This window comes from Aethalodelphis obliquidens, unplaced genomic scaffold (genome assembly GCF_003676395.1).
Source record: "Aethalodelphis obliquidens isolate GAN/ISIS:26980383/991018 unplaced genomic scaffold, ASM367639v1 scaffold6, whole genome shotgun sequence".
Lineage (NCBI taxonomy): Eukaryota > Metazoa > Chordata > Mammalia > Artiodactyla > Delphinidae > Aethalodelphis > Aethalodelphis obliquidens.
The window spans coordinates 73,719,141-73,741,270 of record NW_020837950.1 but is presented as its reverse complement, the minus strand read 5'-3'; the positions used below and the strand labels follow the sequence as shown (position 1 = coordinate 73,741,270).

Here is a 22,130-nt window from a genome sequence, read left to right as displayed (position 1 = left end):
CTGGACTAATCTGTACTCACAGTAGGAGATTTTTTAACTCCTTGCTCAGTAACTGGCAGACTGAGCAGGAAAAGTTCAGTAAGAGGTAAGGGATCTGACCAGCTTGACCTGCTGGACTCATGAGTGCGGCACCCAGTAAATTCATCCTTTCCTCCTCGTGGAACACGTAGGGAAGCTGACCATGTGCTGGGCCATAAAGCAAGTCTCAACAGGTATGGACATCTCTTCACCCAGAGTCTGTCCTTGGCCACAGGCAGGTGTAGCAGAAACCAGTGGCAAAGAGGAGATACCGCACTCACGTCCAGCGTGAGAGGCTGAGTGATCTAGAGTTCAAAGAATCACTGTGGAAATTAGAATATATTCTGAATGATAAAGAAAATACATCTAAGCCTGTGAGATGTAGCTAAAACTGAGCTTAGAGGAATATTTGTAGCTTTATGAGCGAATGTTAGACATGAAGGAAAGTAGGAAGTCACCTCAAGAGGTTAGGAAAAGAGCTGTAAACAGACGCAGAGGAAGTAGAAGCTGGACAGCGATGAAGGTCAAAGCAGAAATTAACGAAACAGAAACCTATCAAAACAATCAGTAAAGAGGCTTTACCTCCTAACTCATTTTATGAGGCCTCCAAAACCTTGGCTCCGAAACCTGAGAGACGCCTTAGAGGAAAGGAGGGTTATGGGGCAGCTCACTGCTGAGAGAGGTGGAAGGTCCTAGACTACATCATGTCTCCTGGATCCAGCTGTTCATGTTTGTTCCAAGGACAGTGTTTTTTTAACATTTGAAAATCAGTCAGTGTAATTCACCACATTAACAAAGTAGAAAAATCATATATCATCTTAATAGAAGTAGGAAAGGCATTTGGTAAAATTCAATATCTGTTCATGGTTAAAAAAAAACCTTAACAAAATAGGGATTAAGGGGAACGTCCTTAACCTGATAAGGATATAAAAAAGCCTATTGCATGTGTCAGACTTAAGCTTTCCCTTTGAGATCGAGCGAGGAAAGATGTCTGCTGTTACCATTTCCATTTAAATGTTTACTGCAAGTCCTAGTCAGTGTACTAAGAAAGTAGAACAATGGAAGTTAAAAAACGGGGCTTCCCTGGTGTCGCAGTGGTTGAGAGTCCGCCTGCCGATGCAGGGGACGCGGGTTCGTGCCCCGGTTTGGGAAGATCCCACATGCCGTGGAGCGGCTGGGCCCGTGAGCCATGGACGCTGAGCCTTCGTGTCCGGAGCCTGTGCTCCGCAACGGGAGAGGCCACAACAGTGAGAGGCCCGCATACCACAAACAAACAAACAAACAAACAAAAAACGTGCAAAGGAAAATGACAGTGTGATTATTCTCCCATGATGTGATCGTAACATGGAAAAATGCAAAAGAATCTATGGATTCTTAAAATTAATGAGTAAGTTTAGCAAGGTTGCTGGATATATGATCACTATACAAAAATCAGTTGTGGACACAGTTTGAAAATGACATGTAGATTCAATGTAATTTTAACCAAAATCCCAACAGCTGTTTTGTGGAACTTAAGATGATTCTAAAAATTTTGTGGAAATGCAAAGGGCCAAGTGTAGCCAAGATATTCTTGAAGAAGAATAAGGTAGGAAGACTTCCTCTATGAGCTGCTGAAACTTATTATAAAGTTAGAGAAACGTAAAACTGTGGAAGTGGCGGCACACAGATAGATGGATAGACAGACAGCGGAGTAGGAGAGAGAGCAAGAAACAGACCCAGCACCTGTGGACGTCAGGCCGTGCGTGCAGAGCAGGGGGGAGTGTGGTCTTTTCAGTGGTGCTGGGGTAAGTAGGGGTCTACATGGAAAAAGTGAAAGAGAACCTGATTCTCCCTCACGCCGTGCAAACGCAGTGAATCCAGCTGTGTCGCAGGTCTCCCTGGGAAGGGCACAACGCGAGTTAGTAGGGGTTAAAGTAGACGCGCATGTCCGTGGTGTTGGGGAGGGAAAGGCTTTTTAAGCTGAACACAAAAAGCACTGACCATAAAGACCAAGGCTGAATCTGACTCAGCGAATACTCGGAACCTGTGTCCACGCAAGCGCACCTTCCCTCGAGGGCAAGGACGGGGCGGGGGGACATGAGTGCGGTGACCCACGGAGGCTCCTCACAACACCTACCAAAGCAAAGTGGGCAAGAGACTCGAACAGGCCTCTGATGAGAGATGATCCACAGCGGCAAATGCGGCCTTGGAAAGGCTTCCAGCCACATTAGTCACCAGGGGGGCAAGCTGCAGCCAGTGAGGTCCACATCCCAGGAGGTCTGGAGTGGAAAAGACTGGCGGACGGCGTGAGTGTTGGTGCAGACGTGAAGCAGCCAGACTCTTGCCAGGCACGGGGGAGTGTTTGCTGTCACTAGGGACACTGAAGACACAGGTGGCCTGAGACTCAGCATCCCTCGTGTCTGAGACGGCACCGTGTAGACCAGGAGACGGGCAGCAATTCAAGGCGGCGTTGTCGTGAGCCTCCCAGACGAGGCCACCTCTCCTACCCACAGTGTGATTGGCTTGTGCTAGAACGCCCTGTGGCTGCCTCGTGGTGTGCAGGTGTCACGGGAGCAGATGGACACCAGAGAACGTGTCTGCACAGTTCCATCTGTGTGGCTGTGGCTCGTGGTGGCATGTCCAGTGCAGAACCGTGGAGAGAAGCAGCGATATGGCTACGCTTTCCCTGTGACTTGGTGGGGCAGCGTCGTGGGGGACGAAGGGGGAGGGAGGGGAAGGGAGCTGGTGATAGGTGGGGGGAGGCGGGGGCCGTGGGGGGCGTCCTCCCTGGAGGGCTCTCGAGACGGGAGGTGTGCAAGCGTCGGGTGGGTTTCTGTGAGTTTTGGTCCTGCTAACGTTGGAGGGTCGCCAAGGAGGGCGGGACCCGAGAGGCGGGGCAGGAAGAGTGGAGTCTGCACTGCAGGCCCGCCTCTGCCTGCAGTGTGTAGAGCCGGTCTCAGAAAGTGCGTCTTGCGCGTTTGTGGGACATCTTCAAGGCTCCCAGGGCCTCGAAGTGGGACCCGGGTGCAGGGGTCCCAAGCTGAGCAGTGCAGGCCTAAAAGGGAACAGTGCCCCAGCCCAGGTTCTGGGAGCTGCCCCTCCCCGTCACCCACTGGAGGCCGTTGACCCATGTTGTGCGTGGAGCTGGCTGAGCCACTGCTGGCCGTTGGCAGGAGTTTCTCCGTGCCTGCCTGCTCCGGCCGTCAAAGGCAGCCTGTGCTGGTTGCTCTCACCTGAGCAGGCCCAGGGGTTGTTAGCAGGACTGGCAGTGCCCGGACTGGACAGCAGGGGGCGCTGAGGCCACGCGGTTCCCTCCCTGGCCACTTGTCCAGACTTCTCTGCTCTGGAGGGACAGGGGGCTTTGGGGGGTAGGGGGCTTCGCCTGGTCCCTCTGATGCTGAGGCTGAGGTCGAGTGAGCTGCTTTGCACCAGCTCCCTGAGCTATGCTGGGCTGGCCCCTGAGACTGACTCCCTACAGCAAAGGCAGCAGGACCCCGAGCTGGGCCTCAGACCTGAGACTGAGAGCCCAGTTGCCGGCTGTGGCCACTTGTCTGGTTTGGTTCACTCCTTCCCACCTCTGGCTCACCTCTGGGACACTGGGCGATTTCCAGAAGTCCCATTATCCAGGGTGAAATCTACTCAGACATTTCAAAACAAGCTCTTTTTACCCATTTCTTACTTTTGCTGTTTTCCTATTTCTAGGGGAATTTAACTTTGAAGTTTTTGCTTATTTTTTTAAAAATTTTATTTAGTTTTTTTTTTTTTTGGCTACACTGTGCAGCATGTGGGATCTTAGTTCCCCAACCAGGGATTGAACCTGCTCCCCCTGCATTGGACGCGCGGAGTCTTAACCACTGGACCGCCAGTTTTTGCTTTTTTTGGTTTTTGACATGCTAGTCTACTCTTTAAACTATGCACATAGGAAATGATCTTAATTCTCTTTAAGATCCTATTAACTCAGGGACGTATACTAGGTTTTCTCAGTACCTTGAGTGTCTCCTCATTCAGTGACTGGTTTTTGAACGCCTACCGTGTGCTGACGTTATTCTGGCTCTGTGGACAGCACTGGACAAAACTGACACCAACCCCTGCCCCGGAGGAGCTGGCCTCCCAGCAGGGATGCATGGACATGAGGGGCGGGAGGTGGGGCACAGGTGCTGTGGATGGGTAGGAGGTGGGCAGGGCAGCTTCAGGGTTTGGAAAGGGTCCCTCCGGCTGCTAAGCCGAGAATGAGCAGTAGGGGTGTCGGGGCAGGAAGGGGGGACAGTTAGGGTCACCCTTTGGGCCGCATGGTGGTTCGGGTGAGGGGAGGGGTTGGGGAGTGGGGGGCTTGGGCCAGGTAGATGGCGCATGGTCAGACTTCTCACCTCGGCAGCGCTGTGGGGAGACTCGAGGGTCCCCGCCCACAGGGGTCACAGCCGAGGCCCTGAGGCGGCCGTGGGAGGCCTGGGCTGAGGAGCTGGGATGGCAGGTGAGGCCGCGTTTCCTGAGCATCTCCCCACGGCGGTCACCACGGTCGCTGTGCACCCTCCTCCGGTTGTGCCTTTTACACACTTAGCCTCTTCCTTGGGAAGCCTGGGCATCCCCAAGTGAGGGTGGTCTGGCCCTCGCCGGCCTCCTTGCCCTCGTGAAGGGGCGAGGGGCCGGGCAGGCTGACGCAGGCCTGTCTCTGAGCTTGTCTGCGCTCATCTCCCTTGGTTACTTTGAACCTTGAGTAAAGCGCGTGTCTGTCCCCTCCAGGCCCAACTGTGCCCGGGGCTGGGCGGAAGCCTCGGGAAGCCCTGGTGGGTCCAGGGTATTAAGGAGAATGTGCCCTCCCTTTTCCAGCACTGGTGTGGGGCGGGGGATGGTGACTGGTGAGAGGCTCCTGGGGAGACAGGTGACTCTGCAAGGAACCCACAACGAAGAAGGAGCTCTTTGGCCCTGAGACCCCACCTGCAGCCCCTGGCCCGGGGATGCAGCTCGCCAGGGTCCCCAGTTCCCGCTGGATGCCCTCCCCTCCCTCTCATCTGTCCCTTCTGGCCGGAACACCTCCCCAGCATACTCCCTGAGCTGCCCTGACCCGGGTCTGCGCACCCCACAGGGACTCTCATGCCATTTTTAGCTCAGGACGGACCCCCGGGCAGGTGCGGCCCCAGGGAATAGAGGCCTCTGTGTTCCTCCAGCTGCAGGACTCGCCCGCGGGTGCTGTCGTCGGGCTTCCAGGCTGGGGTGCCCCCCAGACCCCCCTGCTTTCCAGCCGTTTGCTCTCTTGTGGAGGCGCCAACAGGGTGGCTGGCCTCAGCTCACAGAGGGGGCTGTCCTGTCAAGGCTGAGCTGGGCAGCTCCACGCCGTCTGCTGCCACCAGCCTTTTCTTCTCCTGCCCGAACCAGCACTTGCTGGGTTTGTCGGGGGCTGTGCTGGGCTTTGTGGCCCCGGGTCAACACTCCCACCAGAATAAGGAGGATGCGATGGTGGGTGTGGTTGGTGCTCAGAATGTCCTGGTCACTTGTTCCAGGAGCTCCGGGCACCTCTCTTTCCCCAGGAAGTGAGCTGGGCTCTGGGATGCCCAGGACACCATCTAGTACCGGAGAGTCTGTGGCCAGATTCTCGCCCCACCCCTTCGTCTCTTTGCCTTACGGACAGCAAAGGAGGAGACAGAGAAAGCCTGAGGGACAGAAGAACCCAGAGGGGACAGCTGCACCTGGACCCTGATGGTCCTGGGCTGCTTTTTGGGCTGAACGTGATAAACACGCAAAGTGAAATTGTTCTGCTTCTGCAGGGACACATATATTTCTGTCTGAAATGATTAAAATAAAGACAAGTTTGACACCGAAGTGGTAACCTGGGCGGCCCAGCACCTGGGTGCTAGGTTTTCCCAGGGTCCCAGGAGGTCCTTTGCTTGCCCTGTGGGCGTGGCCTGTCCTGCAGTCTGTTTCCCGTCTTGGTCCCTGGTGGTCATCTCCAGGGTCTGTCTGGTGGGCCTTTGGGGCTAGGATGCTGCTGGCCCCCGCTCTGGCTGGGAGGCCAGCACCTCCGCCGAAACCCTGTGAATTAGTACAGGCCCCTCGGAAATCAGCGAGGAGGATGATCAGGTCACAGAGTCACGGGCTCAACTGATCACTGAAAACCCCATGGTTGTCTTTCCAGAGCCCTCCAGCGGGTTTTCTCTGGACATGTGCTTGTGTGCACGTGTGCACGTGGATGGGTGCGTGTGTGCAGGTGTGCACGTGGATGGGTGTGTGTGTGCAGGTGTGCACGTGGATGGGTGTGTGCAGGTGTGCATGTGGATGGGTGTGTGTGTGCAGGTGTGCATGTGGATGGGTGTGTGTGCGTGTGTGAAGGTGTGCACGTGGATGGGTGCGTGTGTGCGCGTGTGAAGGTGTGCACGTGGATGGGTGCATGTGTGCGTGTGTACGTGCTGGAAGGGGAGGCTGGGCAGTGGAAAGGATGTCGCTGTGTCTAGCGCCGTGTCTCAGCCCTGCAGGCCTGCAGCGTGTACCTCACAGCTCCTCCCGCCGTGGTGTCTGTGTGCCCAGAGGGCCTCGTTTGTAAGGGCGCCCCCCTTTCTTTAAGATGAGGCCCTGCCAAGGAGAGGGTTCGAAGCCCCTCCAGGCCAGGCGGGCACCGGGGACCCCGGGAGCTGGAAGGAGTGGCTTCTTATGTCCTGGAGCCCCCCTCCCGGGGCAGGGGCAGCTGCACAGAGGGAGAGGTGGGGCTGCGGGTCCCCTCCCTGCCCCTCCACACAGCCCTCCCCCGCTGTCCGCCAGCCGGCGAGGTCTCCCCCACCCCCCTTGCTGGCTCATCACAGCCCCCGGCATCCCCCATTGGCCTGTTCCTGTACTCCGTGGTGGCGGAGAGGGTGACCGTGGCAGCCTCTGCTCCTTCCCCTCTCCTGCTTCCGTACATTTATTGTGTGAGAAAGCCTGTCTGAGGAAGCCCGAGCCAGTGCCCGCTGGTTATCTCTGAGAGTTCTGCCCGTGCACAGAACACTCACGCTGGCCGTGTGCGAGTTTCTCCCACGGAAACAGAGTACGGTGGGCTCGGCGCGTTCCGGCTGGCAGCCTGACCCCCAGCCCCAGGCCATCATCCCCGCCCGCTGGCCCATGGGCACCACTGCGCCCACAGCCCTGGACAGGATGCGTGCCGAGGTCCTCCTGGTCTAACACGCCAGGAGCGAGGGCCGTTCCTGGAGCCCCTCAGACGAGACCCCGGGCACCTGCTGCGGAGAGGTTTTGACAGGGAAGCACCTTGGGGAGAGCAGTTTATCCCGAATGTCCAGAAAGCTAGCAGGTAGCTCTGCAGTGATACCTAGGTTCTGGAAACAGTTTTCTTTTTCTTTCCTTCTTGCCTTTTAAAACCAGGACCTGCCATGGCCCCCTCGCGTTCAGGTTGTGTCAGGTGTTGGGAGGCAGACGGCAGATCGTGGAGCCGGGGCCGAGGCCCCGAGACAGGTCTTAGGAACACGGCAGGTTCCCAGGGCTGGCCCTGCACACGTGTGCACGTGGAGCTCACAATAGACTCGTGAGCCTCTGTAATTAGCCGGCGCACTGCACCATGCTGCTAAAAACAAATTCTCTGCAGCTGCTGTGCCGACTGAGCGATTACCCCTATCAGCTGAAGGTTTATTCTTCTGATTTGGTAGAGGAAATACTTTTAAAATGATCTCACAGCGTGATTTATGTAAACGGATTTTTTTTTTCTTTGTACGAGACAATTGAGATAGAGTCTGAATCCCTGGCAAACCACAGCTTCCTGCAGTGTCCTGTTGCCATGGGTTACGGAGGGAGCAGGATGGAACTTCATCTGAAATGTCTTTAAACTTTCTGACGTGCACAGGCGTGCGGCGGGGCTGCATGGTGTGTTTTAGAGCTGCGTGCCTGGTGCGGGTCAGAAGTTCTCCTGTCTTAAGATGAATTTGGAAAAAGGGTTGCCAAAGGAGACTCACGTTTTAAACAGTCAGCAGGTAAGCAACTCCAGATGTTTCTCGTCACTTAAACGGAATTGTTTAAAGGAAACTTGGCATCTTGGTTACTGCTTTATTTTCAGCCTGTTTAGAGAATGGTAGCTTTTAAGTGTAAACTTTGAAAATGTCTTTCTTGTGTCTACATCGTGGAGCCTGAAGTGAGTCCCGTGGAGGTAAAAGGCTGGCTCTGGGACCACAGACCAACGCCCAGAGCGAGGCTGAGTTGGGGGTCGGTCACACCGGTCCCCCCCAGCCTTTCGGGGGGACGCTGCCCGCGTCCTAAGTCAGCCTTACAGAGAGCATCCGTGTTTCCTTGCCCTTACCATCGTGATTGTGATAGATTTTGAAGATGAGTGAATTAATTGTGTTGAGATATTCAGTTTCGACCAGATACCTGTATTACAATTTTTCTTACTCTTTAAATTACTGTTTCATAGCTAACGTTTTCTCTTGTTTAAAATTGAAGTGTAGTTTCTTTTTTAAAATGGATTGACAACGTGTTAGTGTCGGCTGTACAGCAAAGTGGTCTGGTTGCATAGATCTCGCATTTTAAACTAATGAGCTGGTTCTGCTTCATAAACATACACGGGGAACTACTTACTGGCAATCGTGTGGAAGGATTGATGAGTATCTAAGCTTATAGAGTTGAACTTACTCTAAAATGTTTTTAAAAGATTTGAGATTAAATTAAAAAAATAATTTTTACTTTCCTCTCGTGGCTGTGCTGTGTTGGTGTAAAGGCAAACATAAATTTAAATTATTTACAAAAGATTGTTCCCAGTTACTGGGCACCAGTTTAAATTCATTCTTTTCTGAGAGCTGTTTCATCTTAAAATGTTCTCCTGATGTCTAGTTAGAGCCTTCTGTAGAGAACAGCAGGAGGAACTCCTTGCTCAGAAGTGACTGGTTTGGGTGTTGGGTTTAGGAAAATGACTGCATCATTCCCTTTAAATAGAAAATAGAAGTAGGTCTGCTGGACAGGCCAAGAGTCCTGCCTGTGAAGGAAGTGCAGATTTTAATGGATTTTAAAAATATTTACTATGTATTTTGAAAACTCCTTGTACTGATAAAGCTCACTTGAGAGGGTGGGCTGGCGGCTTCGATGTTTACGGGAGAGCCTGCTGCCTGCCTGCCTCTGGCCCTCTCTGCAGGAGTACTGACGTTTCCTGTCCATTCCATTTCACGTCCTGGTGGAAGAGGGAACTTTGGATACACTGTGTCCGATATATGCACCAATTGACCAGTTACTAACTTGTACATATATGTAGGCTGCATTTTCGTTCCCATGGTATATAGAAGCAAGTTTTAGAAAATGTTTTTTGAGTGAAAAAAAAAATCACTAGAAATCTGCCTTTTACTTGCCTACATAAACGATTTGGATTCATTTTGAAATTTTGCAAATGCTCAACCCAGCAAATAACAAAATCTCGTTGGTAAGGTCATATTTTAAGCAATAGGAAATGGGCTGGAAGGTGGTAGGGCAGTGTGCAGTCCTCCGGGTCTGGCCGGCTCTGCCCGCGGGCCGGTGGGAAAGGGGGCAGAAAGCGCCGTGGCCTCCAGGTCAGTCCTAGTGAGAGACGTCTTGGGGTGAAGGGCAGTAGGGCTGGGGGGCCCGTGTGGGAAGGCCGCCCTCCCCTTGCCAGCTCTATGCCTCCCCTGAGCCTCAGATTGTCCATTTCTACCATGGGTGTGTCACAGGAGCCCTAGGGCCCCGTCCACAGTGTGCATGTGCTCAAGGAAAGCCATGACTTGTGAAGGGCGCTGTGTCTCTTGTAGCGCCTTTCATCTTGGAGAGGAGAACCCGTGAGCCTTGAGAGAATACATCTCCCATAGCCATCTAAGAAGCGCACAGGGAAGCTGATGGATGCGGACCCGGCAGGAACGCAAGGCCCTCACTGGCCAGATGAACCTGTTGGTTTCCCCATCTTTTTTTTTCTTGCGGTACGCGGGCCTCTCACTGTTGTGGCCTCTCCCGCTGCGGAGCACAGGCTCCGGATGCGCAGGCCCAGCGGCCATGGCTCACGGGCCCAGCCGCTCCGCGGCATGTGGGATCTTCCCGGACCGGGGCACGAACCTGCGTCCCCTGCATCGGCAGGCGGACTCTCAACCACTGCGCCACCAGGGAAGCCCTCCCCATCTTTTAGGAATGAGGTCCAACATAAGTAGACTTTGAAATGTATCTGCCCCTTTGCCAAAACAACGCGATCATCATATTTAAACCACACTGCGATGGGCTGTTACAGCCTCAGGGGCTAGTAAGATCGCATGTTGAGGAGGCGCGAGAAATTGTTGCGGGAAGAAGGAAGGCTTAGTGGGCTCCCTCTCTGGACCCCTTGCGGACCTTGGAGCGGTGTCCGAGCGCCCCTGCCGTGTCTGACTGGCTCACTGGGGTGGGGGGCCGCGGCGGTGCTCCGCGCTGTGGCCGGGCCGCGGCCCAGGAGGGCTGCGACAGAATTGGCCATGTGCCGTCCGGTGAGGCAGCCCTGCCAAGCAGAGGGCCGGGCCGGAGAGCTTGGTGACCCCGCGCCACCGCAGCCAGCGGCAGGCTCCACACCGCCTTCTGGGCTGTGGGAGCAGCCCCCGTGAGGTCGGGGGCCCCGGGCACCGCCGTGGGCACCACCTCGGCCGACCTGACCCTGCGTCCCCGCTCTGCTCTCACTGCGCCAGACCCACAGTCCGTGTGCACAGCACCCAGTGCCGCCGGGCGGAGATGTCCGGCCCGCCTGGGCGTCCGCTCCGGTGGCCCGGCTGCTCCGGGAGGGCGCTCAGCCCTGTGGGTCCCGGGCGTGCATACAGGTTCTGCCACGTCGCACTCGGGCGGTCTTTGGAGTCGGGTGTGGCAGCTCCGTGCGGCCTTCCCTCTGCCCAGGCAGGTGCCTCTGGGCTCTGGAGTCCCGGGGAGAGAGCTTGCCTGACACCAGGGGCTTCACCCCTGCGTGCGCTGGGCTCTGGGTGGGATTTGAAAATAAAGGCTGCCCTGTAAAAAAACGGTACAGTAGTCTTTTCTGGGCGGCGCTGAGCAGGGAGGTGTCAGGACCGGCCGCAGCGGGCGGGCTGCATGGCGGTCAAGGCGGCGGGCGCCCGCTGAGCGGATGGCGCGGTCCAGGCGCAGCTGAGGGGATGCGACGCTGAGCAGTGCGTCCCAGGGAGGAGCCCCGGAGGAAGGCAGCTCCGTGTGCTGGGGCAGTGGGGACCTAAAGCGGGAGGCGCAGGGTGGCCAGGCGTGGGCCGCTGCTCCCTTCCCTGCAGAGCGCACGCCAGGACCCCGGCTGGCCCTCTGCTGGCTGCGGGCGGCGTGGGCAGGGGCAGATCTGAGCTCGCGCCCTTCTGTGGGCTGGCGTGTCTGAGGCGTGGGGCCCGCTCTCTCTGAACCTCTCCGGGAGAAGCTTCATGGGCTGTGAGGGAGCCCTTCAGTTGACCGAGTTTCTTTTTAGCTCAGATGAGCTGACTTGTGCTCACGGGCCTCTCCCCCCACGTCGGCTTCTGCTTCTGCCGCCCTGGGTGGTCCTGACCAGAGCCGGGGTGGCACCGGGCTGCGTGTCCAGCGGTCTTTGCCAGCGGGCATCCCGTCATGCTGGGTGCACCCCAGTCGCTCAGGCCTGCTCTGCCCCAGGCCTCTTCACCTGAAAACTGCATGGGGCAGTGGCTTCAGTCTGTCCAGGACCGTCCACTGTACCCCACTTGATCTGTGGGCTGCACAAATTCTTTTCTCCCTTTTTAACGCTCTGATTCTTGTTATCTGTAGAAGAAGAAGGCCTCCTAGTATACGTGAAGGAAACGATCATCTTCCCTTTTGTTCACATCTTCCCTTTCTTCTGTAAGGGGCTGGGTCACCTGGAACTGGGCTTCCCCTGCGTCCTGTCCCTCCTTTCTCTTGTTTGTTTGCGTGGCCGCAGGCGGCTCCTTTCTCCCGGGTCCCCCCAGAGAGCGCTTCTCCCCTCGACTCTGAGCACACGGTTCTCATCTGGCAGGTGTGGAAGCTGGGCCCACCTTCTCCTGAAACAGCAGGACCTGTCTGCGTCCCAGCATCCCGCTGCTACTTCGAGGCTGCCCTCCTCGCCTCACCTCTGCAGATCTGGAGATGCGTCCCTTAGGACGTGTGGGAGGTCTGGGGGAAGGGCCCAGCCCTGCTCTTGCCGGGGTCCCCGACCCCGGAGCCCTGTGGTCAGCAGGCCCCTGGGCGAGACCCTCCAAATCTGTCTGACCTTATACTTTCTCGCCCGCTGGCTGTCCTGCCTGGGGCCCTGGGGGCCCCGCTCGCTCTGCCCCACGTTGGCCCCCTTCTGTGCCATGCGCTCCGCGACACCTGCCTCCCCGGGACGGCGGGGACTTGACTTTCTGGATTGATCTCCAGCCCCTCGCATAAGCTCCTGGGTGGCAGGTTTGTGGCAGGCACCCTGCGTCTGGAGGAGCGCGCGTTCTGTTGAGTGAGTGGAAGCCGTCCCAGCGCGTTCCCCACTTCCCACGCTCCCTGACCCCAGGGCCGGCGCCCCCTGCCACTGCCCCTGGCCCGCCTGGGGAGCAGGGGCTCCAGCTCCGCAGAGCAGAGGTTTTCAAGCGGTGGCTGCACCTCGGCCTCCGTGAGAAAACGTTTCAAACGTTTCCTGGGTTTGGGCTCCAAGTTCAGAAGAGACGGGGCTTTGGATTCTGTGGACTCTTTATCCAGAAGGAGCTCCCGGTGAGCGAGCCTGTCTGAGGCTATACTCAGTGCCATTTCCTGCCCAGGACATCCCAGGAGGCCAGCGTTTACAATAACTTGACTTGCAGGAGTCCGGCTGTCCTGTGGGGATGCAGACGTGAAAGTTGTCCCAGACCCTCTGAGACTTCCGCCCTGTCTACACAGTGGGGATGTGGGTCTTTCTTCCGCTGGGCTGGCCAGCGTGGAGGGGATCTTCGTCTTCATTTCAGCAGTGAGGCCAGAGGGTTCTCGTGTAAAGTTGGATGCTCACCCCAAACCCCTAGCGTTGGTGTGGCGCCCGTGTGCTACCTCGTCCGTGTTCCTTTGGGCTTTTGTTTTTGTAATGAATGATCTGAGGCTTCTCCAAGGGCACAGTGGAAATACTAGCTGTTAAATTCTTAGGAAAATGCTGTGATTGTGGGTTTTCGGTTTCTTCTGATTTTACTGGAGATTGAAGAGCTCTTTGGGACACACACACACACACACACACACACACACATACACAGGAGACGCACAGATTGCATTCTGAGCTGGGGCCCCTGCGCCCTCTGACTGCAGGCCCCCACTGCCTGTCCCCACCCCTCCCAGGAAGCGCCGTGAGCTGCCTGGTGAGCCCCGGCCCGCCTTGTGTCCGGCCACCCCGCTGGTCGCTGGGCAGCACTGAGCACACCTGTGGTGCTGTCGTCCTGCTGTCACCACAGCCTCTGGCTCGCAGAGACCCTCTGCTGTGAAGTCGTGGTTTGAACCTAGAACTCTTCCTTGCCGCACGTGAGCCTTGTGTCCAGCTATCTCTGGCTGAAACTGCTGGGAAGGAACAGTGCGGGGTGTGTGTGCACAGTGTGTGTGCAATGCTGTGGATCCGGGGTGGGCTGGGGCGCGGGCACTGCCCCTTTGGTTCGGGCCCCTCGAGGTCTATGGGAGGTCACCCCGTGTCCCGTATGTGACCGGAGTACAGGGCGTCATGGCTGTGGAAGGCTTCTCTGGAGAAGGCGTGGGTGAAGCTGCAGCCCAGGTAGTGGGCTCTCCAGGTGAGGCTGCAGGTGAGCGCTAGGTACCGGATGGGGTGCTCCAGGCCAAGGGGAGGGAGAGGTTGCCTCTCTGCTCTCAGAGCCGTTCACACACGGCTTCCCCACGTTTGCACAGGTGCTCTCCACGCACCACCCCAGGACTACAGCCCGCGCAGGGGATGCGTGTCACATCAGGACACACGGGGTGTGTGTGCTCGCGTGCACGCAGACGTGCAACTCTGAGGCCGGGCTCTAACAGCGGAGACCCCGGGGCGTTCGTGGTGTTTCGCTTTCACAGTGTTCTATCCCGTCTTATCTCATTTCTTCACAAATGCTGCTAACGATGCGCTGAATTGATTTGATGGCTCTGTGGAGGGTCCTGGCCTGCTGTGGAGGCCCTTGAGCTCTAGGAGCAGAGGGCGGGCTGGCGTGTGGGTGGGACCCGCAGAGTGGCCCTCCATCCCTTGTCCGATGGCCCTTCATCCCACCCCTTGTGGTCTTCCTGCCCCATACCCCCTGCTCTCTTCTGTGCTCCGTCCAGCGAGCAGTCGCTTTAAAACTTAGACGATCGGGACTTCCCTGGCGGTCCATTGGCTAAGACTCCACGCTCCCAATGCAGGGGGTCTGGGTTCGATCCCTGGTCAGGGAACTAGATCCCACATGCCGCAACTAAGGGTTCTCATGCCGCAACTAAAGATCTCGCGTGCCGCAACTAAGACCCGGTGCAGCCAAATAAAAATCAAATAAATAAATATTAAAAACAAAACAACTTAGAGGATCAAGCTTTTAAAAGGCCAAATGAATATAAATTAGATGCAAATTGAATTGTTAGATTCTTAAGGCTTTTCATCATTGGGATTATCTCTTTTTTCAAAACGTTTAGGCAAGTTACAAGCCTTTGGTCTCTTATTTTAAGAACCAGAGATGGTTATTTAATATTTCTTATGTTCAAAGTAGGAAATTTTGTCAGTAGCTCAAAATTGAAAATGTATATCTGTATATTACTATGTACCGCATCATTAGGAAATGATATATTCTCATAACTGCTATTGTCAAATGTTACTGACAGACTCGGCCTTGATAAACCAGAATCATATAGCACTCTTCATAGAAATTATCTAGAACGTTCAAAACATTAATTAAAAATAAAATATCTGTGCACATGTGTGGCCCAGACACATTTCCTGCTGGGAATGGATCCAAATCAGCTCACACTGAGCTCTCAGGTGTAAGAGGCTGACCTGAGGCATGGAGATTGTTTGAACTTAAATTACGTGTCTAAATACTTTGTAAGTTTTTAAAAGCAAATGTATTTACGTTAGCGTAAACCCCAGTCTTGGAGACATATCGTAGACCTTTTTAGCGCTGTTTAGTTATGGTATGTGTTTAAACTGTAAGCACAGAAAAATGCTCACTTTCCGGCACCTTTTAACCGGCAGCTTGTTTTCTGCAGCTGCACTTCTTATAAGAAGAGCGTGTGATATGGGAATGTGGGAAGAACCCAAGAAGTACAGGCTAATGAAAACACGTTGATACAAATTATACTGAGTATGAGAACAAACGTTAGGCGAGTTAAGTTTTAGTTTGTGAAAATGTTTATATGGTCTAAGCAGGCCAGGAAATCGGGGGATGCCTGACTTTAAAAGTCACGTTGGGCTGCAGTTAGTCCTTCTCACCCTTTGTGGGGGATCTTCTTTGGGAATTATCTGTGGGGGTTTCTGAATGTTTGCCATTTTCGAGGCTTCCCCCGTCAACCAGGATGTGCTTGAAAAGTGCAAGCCAGGCTCAACAAGGGTAATTGGGTCAGAATTGGACGTGCCGATCCCAAGGTCAATAGAAGCGATTTGGGGATGGCCTGCCTTTCCCCCAAGGCTGTTGTCGGCAGGTTGCTTGCCTGCACCGTCTCATCTGCCCCTACGCCAGGCGCTGGCCCCCTCCCCCGCCCCCTCCCGTGACAGCACCTGTTGCCCGTGCTGCGCTGTGTCACCTCTTTCAGCCTCACCTCCTCTGATATTGAAGCCCCTGCGATGTGCTCCGTAGCCTGCTTCCGTATCCTTCTCAAAACGGCCAAGGAATCAGACGCTGACTAGGGATCCAGCGGGCCCTTTTGGGGGATATCTCATGTCGGTTCACGTGATGGCCCAGCTCTGTCACTCCCAGGTGTGTGCTTATAAATGGAATAAATATTAGAGAGTAAATGGGAGAATTAGGTTAATGATAATTATACATTATTTGCAAATTAAGTAATCTGGTCAGGAAGTCATCATCGACTTTTCCAAAAGTATGGAAACTTGGAGCGGGACAGTAGTTTTGTGTCCAGGTGATATTAAGGTGCGTCTCCATAGAGCTCTACTTTTGGATTAACATGGAGACAGTTGCCAGGATAACAAGTCGCGAACAGAGAAGGTGGGAGACGCGAGGCAGGGCTGCGTACCTAGTTCCGGTGATCCTTCTGCATTGATTCGTGTCAGGAGCCATCCCAGAGCGAACTTGCCTCTCGTCAAGGATTTCTGTGCAGAGCTTAGGGCCTTGGTTGGGCGGGGATATCCGGCCGCTCGGGGAGAACCCTCAGCACACAGAGGCCACCAGCCTGTGGCTCCACAGACGCCTACTCTTGGGACAGCTACCCAAAGTGGGGAAAGGGAAGGAAGTACATCCCTGAGGCTGTGGCTTGTAGACTTTGAGTCCCTCCTGGAAAATGCGGCACAACTGAGACTTGGACCCAGGATGCCTCTTCCTGGTGGGCATCGTGGAGAAGTTCCTGGAGGGATGGCCTGTGGGCAGAGCAGCTCTCACTCCTGAGGGGGTTTCGCTGGCCCTGCTGCAGGCTGGCCAGGATTTCCTCTCTGTGCACCCTCCCAGTGCAGCCTAGTCTCTGCTGCTTGTTTCCTGTGCCTCCTCTCTGTGCTGCCATCCGTGTGATTTCTTTCAGGTCTGTCTTCCAATCCCCAAATTTTCTCTTCAACCTCTAATCTCTGTTAACCTCTCTACTGAGTGTTTAATTTCAGCAGTTGTAGTTTTCATTGTCAATCATTCCGTTGGGTTATTTTTCATATCTACCACCTTACTTCCTCTTTTCTTTATTGCAACTTTCATTTCTTCACAATTTCATGGTTATTTGACATCTGTATTAGAACCTTCCAGTGTCTGAGATTCTGTTAATTGCTATCTCTGCTGGCTCTTTCTCGTGGTGGGGTTTCCTTGGGTTTGGGGGGGGATTTTTGAATTGTGAGCTCACGTCTGGGCAGGCTCACACTCGTGGAACTCCTGTGGGCCTTCCCGGAGGATTTGTGTTTGTGGCTGCCGGAGTTGGGGCTCTTTGCCCCATGAGCGTCCGAGTGAGTGGACACGCGCCGCCCAGCCCTGCGTCCCGCCTGGCGGCCTTGGCGTCTGCTGGCTGCTCTCCGTTCCCTCCCCCTCCCTCCTGCACGGTTCCCCTTGCTTCTGTGGAGCAGCAGTATGTTAGAAAGCATGTTTGTTTCTCTGCTAGCTTCACAATGTGTCTACGAATCTAAAACTGCTCTAAAAGCACGTTTGGGGAACTTTACCTGGATCTGTTCACACTGCACCAGAGGGCCCCCCACGCTGGAGTCTGGCAGCCCCCCAGCTGGAGCCTCTTCAGATGCGCTGAGCGCGCCCTGCTCGCCGTGTCCACGCTCCCCAACCCACCCCGCCTCCCCGTGGGCTGCCCGCACTCAGCTGCCACCTCCTTCTTGGCTTCAGGCACACTCCTGTCTCCTGGATCTTGAGTTCAGTTCATTTTGGGGATACGTGTGAGATTTTTTAGTGCATTTTGTTCAGTCTGCTGAAGCCTGAGACTTTAGTTTTAGTCATGATTGTAACATGAAGTGAGCCACATCTTTCACATTTGTGGATTTTGCATTTTATGACTTATTTTTCAAAATTGTTATTGATAGTATTTCTGCTTCTGTGTATGGCCTTGCAGATTTTCTTCTCATAATCTCAAGGGAGTAATTTGCCTTTGATATTATTTAATTTACAACACGATCGTAGGTGATTTGTTGTGAGCACGGGCAGAAGGACAGCCTCCCACAGTGCACTCGTCCACCCTGGGAAGGAGACGCACCCCGCGCTTCTCCGGTGAAAACCAGGCCCTTGGCGTGTGAGGGCTGGTGGCTCGCCGGGGCCTGCGCACTGCCCGCCTGTCTGGCAAGATGAAGGTTTCAAAGCTGGACCCACAATAGCCTGTGTGTTTACTATTGAAAAATATACGGATAAGGTACCAGGTCATAGTTCCAGAGTATTTCTGACCGAGGGCTCACGATGGTGTGAAACGCTGACGAGCCCCATCCTAAAACCGTCAGGAAGCCTCTTCTTCTCGCTGTCAGAGGACAGACCCTTGGGGGCAGGAGGGTAGGTGTAAGTCCCACAAGGTGAGGGGCTGCGACCAAGAGCGTCCCTTGTCTTCCGTGAAGTCAAGGAGGCAAGGTCTGGGGGGCCCTGGCGCTGGCGACGGGAGGGCCAAACAGTGAGTAGGGGATGCAGTTGACGTGGTGGCTCTTTTCAAAATTCAGCCACAAATACATGCTTTCTCTCCCCCGGGGGGATGGGGCTTCCACCGGAAGCAGCTAATCTGGGGCACCTCTGTCCTCACTTGTTTGGCTTTGGCCTTAGGGGTCTTAAAACATGACCTCTGCTTGTTGGGGGGGCCCAGAACTTCGGAAGGGGCTCCCCGTTCACCCTCCACGGCATGCACTCCGGTCTCCCTTCCCTCTGCAGAGAGGAAGGTGTGCAAGGCCTGGGGGTTCTGCAGTGGGTTTATTCTTAGGGCGTGCCTGGGAGGTTTCCTTGCGCCCAGCCCAGCGCTGGGCAAAGACGCAGAGGGCAGCACGCCCGCTCCGGTGCCCGGTACCGCACCAACGGCCCGCTGGCCCCCGTCCCTGCCTTGGGGCCCTCCTGCCCGCTGCTCTCGGAGCTGTGCCTGTGCCGTGACCAGGACATGTCAACAAGGCAGCAGGTTGCCCTGCACTGAACCTGCTCCCCTTCCCGCGGTGAAGGCTCCCTGGTGTCTGTGCCACCGACACCCTCTCCTGCCTCCGCCCAGCTTTTCCCTTTCCCGACTCCTTCTCCGGAGCCCTCTCCCTCCATGTCCCAGGTGACCTTCCCTAGGTTGCAACCTCAGAACTGTTGACCCACAGGCGGGTCCCCAGGGGGCCTTGCTCAGCTGTCCCCATCGGAGGATTGCTCAGAGCTCTTTGGGAGCCCAGCCCGCCTGTCGTTCCGGGACCTCCCTCGATGGCCTCCTCCCTCCAGTCCTGGCCTGTCCGCATCTGTCTGCTCAGGGTGGCTGGGCCTGGTGGTCGGGGTTGGCTGTGGGCGAGCCCCCACTCTGCTACCACCGGGGCGGTTTCACCCCTGCGCGGGCCGGACCTCGGCGTGAGAGCGCCGAGCAGGGCTGTGATGTGCCCAGGGCAGCGCCTGGCCCTGGACGGACAGTGGGCAGGGTGCCTGCCTCCTGGACGTGGGTGCGCCTCACGGACTCCAGCCCGGGCTGATCAGACCGAAGTTGTAACACGGTTCTCACCGAGGTTGTTACTAAGACGGCGATGTCAAACGTGCTGGGATTTGTCCCCAAGTGGAGATGGGCTGCTTCCGCCCGGCCTGCTCCCCGGCTCGCCCAGGAAGCGCAGGGACGCGCCCCAGTGAGGCGGCTGGTCTCCTGGACACCCGCTCCCAGAACCGGGACGGCCAGAGTCTGCTTTTGCTCCTCACGTGGACGTGCTATCATCTCCTGACCTGTCATGAGGCCCAATTAACTCATGTCTCTCTCTCTTTTCTTTCAGTCTGCAACTGTGTCTGATGGTGGTAAGTCACAATTTCTGATGTATATTTTTATTATTTTTAACGACGTTTTCAAATGTGGAGTGTATTTGCTGTTGGCTCACTCGTAACGATGTTTTCTTGGCCTTTCTGCTTCCCTGGGTGGGGGGAGGGTTTAGTCGGGGCCAGTTTGGGGGCAGCTCTCCGTTCCTCCCAGTGGCTGCCACCTGGGGTTTGGAAGCAGTTTATCGCAGGGACGTGCTGGGTGTGACAGCACCCTCGCCCGTCCCCTCGCATTCCTGTGCCAGCAAGTAAAGACCTGCTGCCTGCCTTGTAGAACTAGCTTGTAAACCAGCAAGTGGAGATTGTAGAGCTCTCGCTGAATTTGAGCAAATTCGGGTGAGACGCTCAGTTGCTAAATTTCCCTTTCTTAGGAAAAGTTTAGTAGATAATTGGAGAGGTGTGGGATGAAGAGGAAGCTTACTTTCTGCCTTTAAATGGTTTTGTTCAGGGGATTCTTTTAATGGGACTTCCCCGAAAAGCAGATGGCTGGAGATATCCTACTTCACTTAAGATATTTCTCGATGTAACCCTTATCATTTTAGTTCCGTGAGTTTTAAAAACCCTTCAAAATGATTTGGAGAGTTTCTTCCAAATGTTCCTTATTTCTGATAATACTCATAAAAGTCCTATGCTCACAGTTTTGGTTTTTTTTACTTGTTTTTAATTACTCTGTTCTGTCTATTGAGAGTTGAATTTTATAATTTGTCAAAATGTATCAGCACTTTATTTTCATTTATTTGCTGGCTGTGGGTCCCAAGTACTGCCAGAGCTGGGGAGTCACGGGGTTCAACGTTACCCTCTTTATTGTAAGCTAAAGAGAAACCAAGGGTTTCTGTTGTCCAACAACTACAGACTTCAGTCATGAGCCTTAGACAGGGTGGCAGATATGTGGCGGGGCTCGGCCTGGAAGGTGACGCCAGTCACCCTCCGCCGGCTGGGGTCAGTCCAGCCGTGGGAAGTACAAGAAATGTGCAGATACCTGAAGCTGAGACCAGACAGATCCTAAAGTTTGTGTCTGGGGATTTATTTTTTTAATAAAAGGAATTATGTTACCTGTCTTATGTACAACAATAATCATGTCATTTAATCACCTTAAGCTAGGAGTGGGAAAAGCTTCCCTAATGAAAGGAAATAGGACCTGTAACCAACTCCAGGATAAAGTGAGTGGTTTTCACAGAGTTCTGTTCATGTTCACCTTTCTCCTGTGCGCTCATTTATCTTTTCTGCTAGAAGGCATTCATTTCTGCAGGACATTTATACATTTGAGAAGTTTATTTAAAATGTTCAATTTAATCATAATTATTAAGCTTTATTCATCTCTAAAGTTTTCTTCTGTCAGCGGTAGATGCAGGAACCCCGGGGAGTTTTATTATATACTTCATTTTACAATTTTTGGAAAGTTAAACTTCCCAAGTGTGGGAAGTCCCAGACTCACAGCCTTGTGTCCTTTCTAAGGAAGTGGTGTCCTGGCTGGTGGCAGTGGTCCCCCTGCCCTGCTGGGGCTCCCCACCCCCAAGTCCCTACTTCTCTTCCTGCCTCAGGCCCCGGGCCACTCAGGATGGGCCCCTCCCTCATGAGTCCCTCTGCGGCAGAGCAGGGAGGGGGCAAGGTCACTATTTCTTGAGCACGCCTTCGATTTCAGGGACTGCACCAGACAGTTGTGTGTGTCCTATTGAGTTTTTCCATGCTTTTATTATTTTCCATCTTCAATTTCTTTTCTGCTTACAAATAAGAAGAAAAAGCGATCTCATTTATTCTGCACGTTAGTTCCAGGAGGTGTGTGTTATACTCAGCCATCTTTACAGGTAGAAGCACGCAGGCAGAAGGAGGGTCACACAGACACCGAGTTAAGAGGCTGGGGCCCAGGCTCTGAGGTCTGCCTCACTGCAGACCCAGGCTCACGGCGCCCTGCTCCGCGTCTCAGCCCTGGACCCTCCAGTTCCTGACACCTGCTTCCTGGGGTCACCTTACCCCATCCACGGTCGGGGCTGGTGAGAGGATCCAGGCACAAACTCAGAACGTGTGTCCACAGAGATGTTTCATGTTCGTGCTGAGCAGGAGGTTCCGGCTCCTGGGGGCCTGGGAGCTCCAGGAACAAACTGCTTCTATGGGAAACGAGTCCTGCAGTGACTCAGGACCGGCTTTGGGGAGCAGCCTTTTCACAAGCCGCGCGGCCTCCACCTAGCCGTCGGCCTGGTTTGGGTGACTAATAAATCCGCACTCAGGAATGTTTTGTGTTCAGCTCACCTTGCCCGTGAGGTCACTTGGACTCATTTAACTTTTGGACTCATTTCACACTTCATACCTTTATTATGTGTGTTCTCACCATATCGCTAGTTTTGTGGCTTTATTTTAAGGAAGCTGGACAATGCTGCTTTCGCAATCTTTGTCAACCAGAAGTGTGTCTTTTCGATTCTCAGGAGAGTGGCCCAAAGCCAGAGACCACCCTGTGAAGGAAGGATTAGAGGTCAGTCTCTGTGGAGGGCAAACCAGGACCAGGAGGGAGTCCAGGGAGGCAGATTCTACCTCAAGAAAAGGAAGAACATCCTAGCACGTGAGAGAGGCTTAAAATGCAATGACCTGCCTTGTGGCAAATTGTCCGAACGCTTATTCACCCCGGATCCCCCCGTGTGGGAACGGAACCCTGGGGAGCTGGCG

At 54.6% G+C, this 22,130-nt stretch overlaps 1 protein-coding gene across 6 annotated transcripts in view; it reads left to right on the top strand.

Annotated features, from left to right (window-relative positions):
* Positions 1–22,130, top strand: part of RGS12 (regulator of G protein signaling 12) — a 93,121-nt gene that overhangs the window by 23,996 nt on the left and 46,995 nt on the right. For 3 of the 6 annotated variants that reach the window (XM_027103834.1, XM_027103833.1, XM_027103835.1), the window contains exon 4: positions 19,433–19,454. In XM_027103834.1, coding sequence (XP_026959635.1) covers positions 19,433–19,454 — 22 coding nt within the window. Of the gene's footprint in view, positions 1–7,874; positions 7,944–18,573; positions 18,607–18,720; positions 18,745–19,432; positions 19,455–22,130 lie in introns of those variants that run through there. The other 3 variants (XM_027103837.1, XM_027103838.1, XM_027103839.1) reach the window with 3 other exon arrangements.